We start from the raw sequence: 10273 nt of genomic DNA, 5'->3' as shown, positions 1-10273 counted from the left end.
CCCATTATGAGAGAATGTGTGCAAAGTTCTTTGCAAATTTTAAAGCACTATATAAATGTTATTGATTGAGAAAAATGTGGCTGCCTTCTTTTATTGTAAAGGTGGGAAGTATGGATATGGAACATTGTCCATTCTGTTACATATAGGTAATATATTGGTTAGTTGTGCTAAACTGTTCTTAATCTTTGTTACAAGAAATTACTTGTCGGGTGGGTTTGGGGAGGAATTTTTTATAATGAATATGATGTAAAAATAAAAAGTATTAATAAAAATGTGATTTTTTTTTCAAAAAATTCAAGTAGGGGTATATGAACACAGACCATGTCCATTATAGGATAATACAGTAGGATGAAAGACCGAAAGAATATGAGTAATTGATCCTTAATGTTGAATATTATCAAACTGGATGTCTAGAACCAGATCCAAATATTCCAAAGTGTTCCAAGCACATAGTGTTCTCTCTCCACTTTTTTTTTTTTAAAGCAATTGGGGTTAAGTAACTTGCTCAAGGTGACATGGCCAGTTATTTCTGGGTGTGATGCTGAGTATCTGAGCCCAGATTTGATCCAGGTCATCCCGACACTGGAGCCGGTGCTCTTACTCGCTGAGCCACCTGGCCGCCCCTAAGCAATTGGGGTTAAGTAACTTGCTCAAGGTTACATGGCCAGGTGTTTCTGGGTGGGTGCTAAGTATCTGAGCCCGGGATTCAATATCCAGGTCTTCTCAAACACTGGAGCCAGTGCTCTTACTCGCTGTGCTTCCTGGCCACCCTTCCACTTTTAAGAAATAGCTTAAGGTAAGCTTGTTATCTCCTATATGTCTTTCTTTGACCTGAAGAAAATTAAGACATATTTCATTTACAGATATGAGCCAGCATTCAGTTTAAATGATATAAAAATGATTGGGATGAAGTCTGGGAAAATAATCCTGACACAGATTAAAAAATACCTAGAGTACTAGTCCCTCTTTGGTTGAGTGCATGGCGTGTGTGTGCGCGTGTGTGTTTATGGGGGAGGGGAATCACACCCCCAGCAAGAGGAATCATGCCAGCTGGCTGTGTGAATGGACATTTTTTTAATGAACCTATATAAATTAAAACAACAATCTGAAATATTGTACAATATAAGAGTTGTCTCTAATATAAATCACTGGTGGAAAGGAACAGAATCCATCCCCAATGAAGGTCATACAATGGGTGGTAAGAAAGATGTAGGGTTCTTGGGAGATGTCTCTTTGTTATGCTTTCCCTCGGAGCCTATACATGCCTTTGATTCCTCATTTGCCTCTGGTTTTCCTGCGGCTTCTGTTAAAGGTGGCAACCAGATACTGGTTACCCCTGCGACTTCCATTTTGCCTTCATCCAAAGGATGGGTGGAGACCTGCTGGTCACCAGAATGCTGATTATTCTCAGTGGCTCCATCTTTGGTTGTGTCTGTGATCTCTGTCCCAGAGGCCTTTTCTGCTAAGAGAAAGATAAAAGGGAACTGAATAAAAAGTGTTGATATATGAGTACACCCTTACTCACATATCTGGTGGTATGTCCCTGGGAAAATCATGGTGGAGATGATAATGACAACCAACAATAACATAATCATTCTACAATGACAGTTTAGCTTATAAATCAGGGATGGGGAAACAACCTAAGAATCAAACTTCTTCTACCTCTTAGAACAAGTATAAAAACTTATCTAAGGGTGGCGCAGTGACTAGAGCACCTGCCCTGGAGTCAAGAGGACCTGCGTTCAAATCTGACCCCATACACTTAACACTTACTAGTTATGTGACCTTGGGCAAGTCACTTAACCCCAATTGCCCTGCCCTCTCCCTCCAAAAATAAAAGTAAAAAAAACAAACAAGCCAAAAAAACCTTAACTACATTTGTGCCCTGTGCTTTTAAAAATACAACAAAGCTTTAAGAGTTCTTAGCAGTGCTATTTGATAAGGATGTGTCTTCTCTGTATCTGTGTTTCTCTGTGACTGAGTTCCCTTTCATTATGTGTATCTCTCTCTTTTACCCTCTGTGTTGCTCACTTTGCCTACCCTTTTCTCTTCCTACACCTATTTATTCCCCTTCTACATATATCCCTTCTTCCTTTGTATCTCTCTACTGGTTATATTTAAGATAGAAAATATTTTTAAATGACTTGTTGTTTTAACTGAAAAGCTCCATGTTTTACATGCTATGCAAAACACTTTATATTTCTCTCATTCTAAAAGAAAAAAATAAAATAGCTGTATACTCACATGGCCCTTGATGGATTTTTGACAGGGACCCTCCATACAAAAAAACAAACAAAAAAAACCCCACAACTGCTCTGGAAGTTAATCATATCACTAAGAGATTTCAGTATCAATAAAAATCTAGTCAATATTAGATTCATTTGAATTTTTTAAATGAAATGAGATTAAATAGCATCTTATATTTTTTTAAATTATAACTTTTAATCTTTAAAAGTGGCAGCAATAGTAGCTCATTTTCATAAAGTTGTAGTACTTCATAATTTACAAAGCAGTTCCTCCTCTCCCTATGTTGGTAGGAGGAGTTTCCTCACCCAACAGTTTCCTATACCAATGAAATCACAGGTCTAGTCAGTCCCTAAAGCTTTCCTTAAAATTATCCTGAGAGGCAGTTTTCTGAAGAAGAAATCAAAGTTATCAATAGTCATATAAAAATGGTCTAAATCACTAATAATTAGACAACTGAAAATTGAAATAACTCGGAGGTGCCACCTCACACCTATCAAATTACCTAACATGACAGAAAAGGAAAATGACAAATGCTGGAGGGGGGTGTAGAAAAATAAGGACACTAATGAACTGTTGGTAAAGCTGTGAACTGGTCTAATCATTCTGGAGAACAATTTGGAGCTATGCCCAAAGGGCTGTAAAACTCTGTACCCTTTGACCTAGCAATACCACTACTAGGTCTATATTTCAAAGAGATCAAAGGAAAAGGAAAGGGACCTATATGTGCGAAAATATTTGTAGCAGAACTGGTTTAAATAAATATTTAAAACTGGTTTAAATGAATATTAAAGCAGAACTTTGTGTGGCAGTGAAAAATGGGAAACTGAAGGGCTTGCCCATCAACTGGGGAATGGCTGAATAAGTTGTGGTATACAATTGTGATAGAATACTATTGTGCCATAAGAAATGATGAAGGGGATGGCTTCAGAAAAACCTGGGAAGACTTAAATGAGCTGAGGCAAACTGAAGTGAGCAGAACTAAGAAAATATTGTACACAGTAACAGCAATATTATAATAATCAACTGTGAAAGATTTAGCTACCCCATAACAATTCCAAAGTACTCATGCCGAAAAATGCTATCCACCTCCAGAAGAGAACTCTTGAATGCAGATTGAAGCATATTTTTTCACTTTATTGTTTTTCAATAATACGGCTATGTATAAATGGTTTGCATGACTTCATATGTATAATGGATTTCATATTTCTTGCCTTTTCAATGGGTGGGAGAAGGAATGGAGAAAAGAAAAGAATTTGGAACTAAAACTAAAAAATATTTTTAAAAATTTTATTTACCCTGTGAGGCAAATGATAAATGATGCCGGAAGGAATCTCAGGCCCAAAAAGGTTATCTGATTTGTCAGAGTCACTGCAAGTGGCTATATATGTGCTGGGAGTATAATGAAGATCTCTCAGGACCTCAGGCTGTTTCCATTCAACAAGGAGTCAAACAGTTGTGTATGGGTGGATGTGTGTAGATCATACAATAAAAAGAAATTGCTGAAGGGGAAAGGGTACAGAAATAAAAAACATTAGAACTAGTAGGTGTGGGTATGTGATAGTAATGGAATATAAAGATCCCCCTGTATTGGCTTGGTTTTCAAATTGATTGTGTTAAAACCCAGAGCTTATTAATCCCACCTGTGGGATGGACTTGTTGATGTGAAAAGAGTCCTGAACTGGGAGGAGCTGGTGATGTAGATTTGGAGAGACAAGAGAGAGGAAGAAATTTTTGGAAGCAGCACCCTCGTGGAGGCAGAGAGAGACTGAGAGGATTGCTGAGGGCCACTTTGAATCGCCCTGGACTTTTGAGACCTGCCCCCTGAGCTGCCAAGGACTGAGGAGACATGGCTGTTTTGCTGGTACTTTGTCTGTCTGTTTTGATGTTGTTTTGCCAGATTTGTCCACTGGTGAAAGACAGTCCTGTTGAAGAAGTCCTGGAACCTGGCTGTTGGCTAAGAGCTCCTGAGACTGTCCTGCAGACAGAGAGTGACTACTGTCCACTGGTGAAGGACAGTGCTGTTGTTGCAGGGGTCTGGGAACCTTTCTGTTGGTTCAGAGCTACTGAGACTGTCCTGCAGACAGAGTGAATACTGTCCACTGGTGAAGGACAGTGCTGTTGTTGCAGGGGTCTGGGAACCTTTCTGTTGGTTCAGAAGCCCTGAAGAAGGATTTTCTTGTTGTATGTTTACAGAAATCCTGGGAGAGGGTTTTGCTAATGTTTTCAGGGGTTCTAGGACTGTTCTGCAGACAGAGGATGAATTAATGAAGAGACTGGCAATGTATCTTGTGGCCTTGCTAAGCCTTGTCTCCCCAGGAACTAAGATTGCTGAGAATTTGCCTCCTGTCAAGATGAAGGAAAGACCTCCATTTGGGTATTAAGTGCTGTGCTTAAACTTGATGTAACTCTGGGGTAGATTCAATTGTGATCCAGGGGTGGGGAACTTTTGACCTTTTTGTGTTCTATGGTTGAACAAATGAATGTACTTTACTTATGTTTGGAAACTAATCTCCATTTGAGAAAAGGGGTTTTGTGATGGACTAAATGAAGGTACAGCCTAAGGGTGGAGTAGTATTTAGAACAGGGATTTTGTAATTGATTGAATGAATGTAAGGTCCTGGGGTGGGGTAGTACTTGGAGATTATTTAATCACACTTAGTAAATGCTGTATTTTGAATGATGTCATGTTTTGATCTTCTCTGTCCTTAATTTGTCACTGAATAAAATGGAGAGCATCTATGCTGGTATTTTGAACCTTGGGAAGTTGCCTTTCCTTGGCATTACATTACAAGGTATGTGATAGAAACAGAACAGGAATGACCAAGAAACTAAAGAGACAATAGCAAAGGGCTGGAATTATTGAAGTCGAACTTAGTGAACCTATTAGCCAAAGACTTTTAGTCTGGAGAATTCTATATCCAAAGAACTCTATAGGTGCCCAAATCTCTAGGTTCCTGGGCTAAAGAACTAGGAACTTGTAGAATTATACCTGTCTTTCCCAAGCAGGCTTGCTGCTGGGCTTTTTCCTTCTTCTCTGCAAGGAAGCAGGGACTGGCTTTCCTCATGGTCTGGCTTTTGGACCGTCCTTTAAGATTCCTTGACTCCTGAATCCAGACATGCTTGAGAGCCTGGTCAGGAGTCATTCGAAGTGCAGGGTCCCATCTAGAAGACAGCAAATCCCCAAAAAGAAACAATTATTTTTCGTTGGATTTTTAAATTTTTTACTAAAATGCTTGTTTAAAAATAGCCTACATAAAAATAATTCTAATTTAAGACAGGTTCAAAATCAAAGGTATCATTATAAAATAGAGATGACCCTGTTAGACTATAAGGCCACTCTGAATATAAATAATTCTCATGAGTCAATGTGGGACATGCATGTGTACTGAAAAACATCATAGAATTATGTAAAATTCAGGTTTTATATAAATCATGTGTTTGTGGGGATGGAAGGAAAGTGGATTCTAGACTTTGACCAAATATGATAATAGCTTCTAGTTATATAGAACAAATATTTGTGAAACCTTTTAAGAAAAAATGGATCCCAGTTGCATGGGGTTCTTGAAGGTTCTTCTATATGTTATTTAAAAGAAATAGTAAAGAATATCTCTACCCATGAGAACCTATACAATCAATCTAAAAGATTTCATCCATTAAGCACCAGGGAGGATTAAATTCTTGAGAAATGACACATATTAATAATAATATATAGAAATGATCAATCAGCTTTACTGTTTCTCCAAAAGCTGTGTACACAAAGTCTAGCTCTTTTATGAAGTCTCTAAAATTGAAAAGTTTTGAGACAGTAAATTAATAAGCAATTTCTGCAGGAAGGGTGGGCCACAGGGAGGGGGGAGTATTGACATTAGGACTAATTGACATTAGTTCAGTTGTTTCAGGCATGTCTGAATCTCTGTGATTCCATTTGTGGTTTTCTTGACAAAGACACTGGAGTAATTTGCCATTTCATTCTCCCACTCATTTTTATAGACAAAGAAAGTAAGGCAAATGGAGTTAAGTGACCTGCCCAGGGTCACACAGATAGTGTCTTAGGCCAGATTTGAACTCAGGTCTTCCTGACTCCAGGCCCAATGCTCTATCCACTGAGCCACCTCTAGATGCTGCCCCTACATTGAATAACAAAGACCCTAATTTCATTCAGACAATCATTTTAAAAATTTATTTGTTATATTCTATAAAAATTAGGTATATTGCATCCACCAGGTGATTTCAATCAAATCAACTCTATTGAGTTTTCTAAAAGCTTAAAGCTGCACTAAATTTTTGGGAAACCCTGAACTTATGAAAGTACAATTTGACCCTAGCTAAGTGTATGGAGTCAATTGACTGAGCTGAGTTCCAAACTCAATAATAACTGAGAAGATTTCTTGAGTGCTAATATCCCAGTACTAAGTTTTCTATACTAAGTTTAGTACTGAATGATGTATAGTAAGGCATCATTTATCTGAATTTGTAAGGGAATGAGGTGTTCTACCAATGTGAATTTTCTAGATAACTGAAATTTGCTCCTTTTGTCAAAAATTTTCAATTTTACCAACTTCACCAAAGCACAATACATTTTCCCCCATCTCCTTTTTGAGATTATAGTGAATGTCATTTAATCTTTAAATAATGTTTCAAACTCATCCTTATGAATCTTTATCATTTATTGCAGTGTGGCTATAATACAGGAATGCCCTCAGAGGCTCCTAGGCTAATTGGCTAACCTCCCAGACTACTATCATTTTAGTCCCTTCTCAGAAGGATATTTTAAAATAAATTATTAAATTTTATAAAAAATTATACTATTTAAATGAAATATGTAGTATTACAAAGGAAACCAATTCTATTGAAACATATATCAAATTTTTTTAGAAGTTCACAAACCCCAGATTGAGAGACCTTGCTCTTGAATCACCCCTTAATCAACTTCGACTTTGATATTTCTGATAAGGTTTGAAGGTTTATTTTTAAAATGTTTAAATGAAAAGTAAATAGGCTAAGACTAAAGGTTGAGATAAATCAGTTGCATGAACTTCAGTGAATGGATTTCCTAACATTTTTGTGATTGTCTATTTCTAAACTCTCAGTTCTTTGATCTTAGGGTTCTCTTCTAGAGTTACCTTAGTAACTCTAGTTGCCATCTAATCTAGAAGGTCCTTGGAGCTCATCTAATCCAACCCCCTCACATTACAGATGAGGAAACTGAGGTTCAGAGGTGAAGTCATTTGCTTGTAGAGGATGTCAGACCTCCAGTCAAGATTGTAGCAAGCTCAATATAGCTTCCCTGAGAGTAAAGTAGGAAGCAAGGCTACCTCTCTATTCTGTACTTAGGGAAGATAAGCTATATAGATAGGGAAACCACATAATTTTTTGTCTAGTCCATGATTGAGCCAGTAAGAGATCCTAGACATTCAAGTCACAGTTCAATAATTAGATGAACCTACTGGCAAGATGGCACTAAAATAATATATAATAAAAAAGTAAGAGCAGCAGAGTGGTATTGTAGATAGAGAGCTGGCTTTTGAGCCAGGAAGATCTGATGGGTTCTGACACACACTAGCTATGTGACCAAGCAACTCTAAGATAATTATGAGGTGAGTTGCTAATTTTTTTCAGCAAAGGGGGGTTCTTCACTGGAAGTTCATCCCAATGAAGTCAAAGGTCCAGATGAAAAATAAAAAGTGAACTAGACTTTGAGCCAGGTGTCCTGAAGTTTAAATCCCATCCCCAACATGAACTAGTTGTGTGATTGGAGACAGTTACTTAATTTTACTGAACTTCATGTTCCTCTTCTGTAAGACAGGGGTAAAAATACTTTATCAACTTTCACAAGGATATCTTAAGGAAAGCACTTTGTAAGCTTCAAAGCATTAAAGAATGTGATCTGTGGCTACTGCAGCTACTACTGCTCCCTTCTGAGTCTGTTTTCGTGTCTCAGTGAAAATAAGACAAGGAACTTTGTCATTTCACTATGCCTGGTGAACTAGGCAGATCTTCATTTCTAAGATTCAAAATAGGATTTGATCCCTGTCATATACAAACTACAATGGCCTTTCCAATAGCTATGAAACACCAGATCCACAAGTCAATCCTTACCTTGGAAAACACATGGTAGTAAAGAAGAAAGGAAGCAGGAGAATTAACAAAGTAACCTAAAACTCTGTTGTCCCAGAAGAGTAAGCTAATGTCTATTGGAAAACCTCATTTTAAATTCTACGGTCATCTGATTGAGGCAGAAGGGACTTTAAGAACTTGATTTGAACACCACTGCCAGGGAAAATCAGAATGAGATATATATTTCCTAGTCCCCACTTTTCCCAGCTATGAAGGAGGGCAATGACAACAAAAGCAATGAGGAAGAGTTTAGGGAAAGGTGCCCTGACCAACTCACATCAAGCACTTTTTCAGAAAGTCCAGAAAGCTGGTATCGTAGGTTTTCAGCACCATGGTGAGATCCTTGGAATCTGGATACCTTTTTTTCCCCCTGTTGTTGGTTATATTTTTAGGAAAACCTTTGGAATCTTTAGAGATACAACATTCATTTTTAGTTTCAGGTGCAAATATTCCTCACAATTAAAACATTCTCCCAACTACTCTCCCAACTGGGTACCTGATCCTCTGTAGCCAATCAGAGACTTAGTCAATTAAGCTCCACCCATTAGAGCTGGTTACTCAGTTCATTCTAGGAAATCCCACCTCTCCCTCCCTGCTACTTGTGACCAGAACAGGTACCTGAATGTGTAGGCGAGTACATAAGTACACACACACACACACACACACACACACACACACACACACCCCAAAGTGGATTGTCTGCTAGGTAGTTTGAATTTTGAATAATAACCTTTTAAATGAAACCCAGCAAACTTCTGAGCCTCCCTTGCCCCACTACCCCCTTCCTCTCCCTCCAGTAGATGCTATGTGTTCAAGGAGTGCACTCCAAGCTTAATACTTAACCAAAACATAATTTTGAAGATAATTTGGAAGTGTGAGGGGAAGAAGTGTGATATCTAGTTATTTCCTATTTTAGTTGATTATTTTTACCAACTAGTTGCTACTTGCTAAAGAAGAACATGTTATCCCCAAATTTTGGTACCCTGGAGCTAAGCCCCAGTTGTCCCATCCTAGTTAAATTATTTGAACAAATCAAATCCTCTCCAGCCATAGTTTCCTCATTTATATGATGAAGGTGCTGGACTAATGACCTCTGATTATGGCATGATAGAAAGTACATCGAATTCATATATAGAAAATCCTGGTTTGAATCCTATGTTACACACTATCTGCATAAACTTGGAGAAGTCACTTTCTGACAAATTTCCTCTTCTATAAAATAAAGACACTGGCTTCAAAGATCTCATCTAAGATGAAAATCACATGTGTATATACACACACACATGTGTATATACATGATTCGCATGCACTAGAATGGATCTATGATCTCATCGATTCAGGGGGTGAATATACCATGTGTATGCATATATATCACGTTATATATGTATATGTATGAATGTTTGTGGACGTACATGTGTATATACATGATTTGCATACACTAAAATGGATCTATGATCTCATCAATTCAGGAGTTACCTCCCAGTAATTAATCCAGATCACAACTCAACCATGACCCCCTCAATTCTAAGCAACTCTTATCTTTGTCCTCCAAAATGTTTACCACCAGGACTCCCCTCAAAATTCTGGAGGATTTCTTTACTTTCTTCTGACAAAAAGAGAGTACCACTGAAATACTTTGGCTGCCTATTGTTATAGGAATGCAAATTTTTTTAAGATCTTCCCTGCCCCAGGTTAAGTGCACTTGGAGCCTGTGGTGGGAGGCTTGTTTTTCAGGAACGCCCACACCTTGGTGCTTTGTGATTGGGCAGTGGGTCAAGAGGGTTGTTACATTCTCTGAGTCAGGAGAAGGCTATATAAGCCCTGATGGGAGGCTTTGCTTTGGGGCTCACTTTGAGAAGTGTTGTGTGATTTGACCAGATGAGACTCTGGGCAGCCGTTGAGAACACCG

The 10273-nt window shown here is 38.1% G+C and overlaps 1 protein-coding gene and 1 long non-coding RNA gene across 2 annotated transcripts in view; both read right to left on the bottom strand.

Annotated features, from left to right (window-relative positions):
* LOC138171930 (uncharacterized) overlaps window positions 1-10273 on the bottom strand; it is a 615043-nt gene that overhangs the window by 265325 nt on the left and 339445 nt on the right. The window lies entirely within an intron of this gene.
* Window positions 1110-10273, bottom strand: part of DYRK4 (dual specificity tyrosine phosphorylation regulated kinase 4) — a 46690-nt gene continuing 37526 nt past the window's right edge. Inside the window, exons 14-16 of the mRNA XM_069101439.1 lie at window positions 8642-8771; window positions 5237-5409; window positions 1110-1462 (exon numbers count right to left, since the gene is read on the bottom strand). Of these exons, the coding sequence (XP_068957540.1) occupies window positions 1185-1462; window positions 5237-5409; window positions 8642-8771 (581 nt within the window). The 3' untranslated portion in view covers window positions 1110-1184. The remainder of the gene's footprint in view (window positions 1463-5236; window positions 5410-8641; window positions 8772-10273) is intronic.

This window comes from Petaurus breviceps, unplaced genomic scaffold (assembly GCF_028583685.1).
Source record: "Petaurus breviceps papuanus isolate PSGF00001 unplaced genomic scaffold, PetGlider_PUasm1.0 470, whole genome shotgun sequence".
NCBI classification, from domain to species: Eukaryota; Metazoa; Chordata; class Mammalia; order Diprotodontia; family Petauridae; genus Petaurus; species Petaurus breviceps.
Note: the sequence above shows the minus strand (reverse complement) of the source record. Positions and strands in the feature narration are given on the sequence as shown.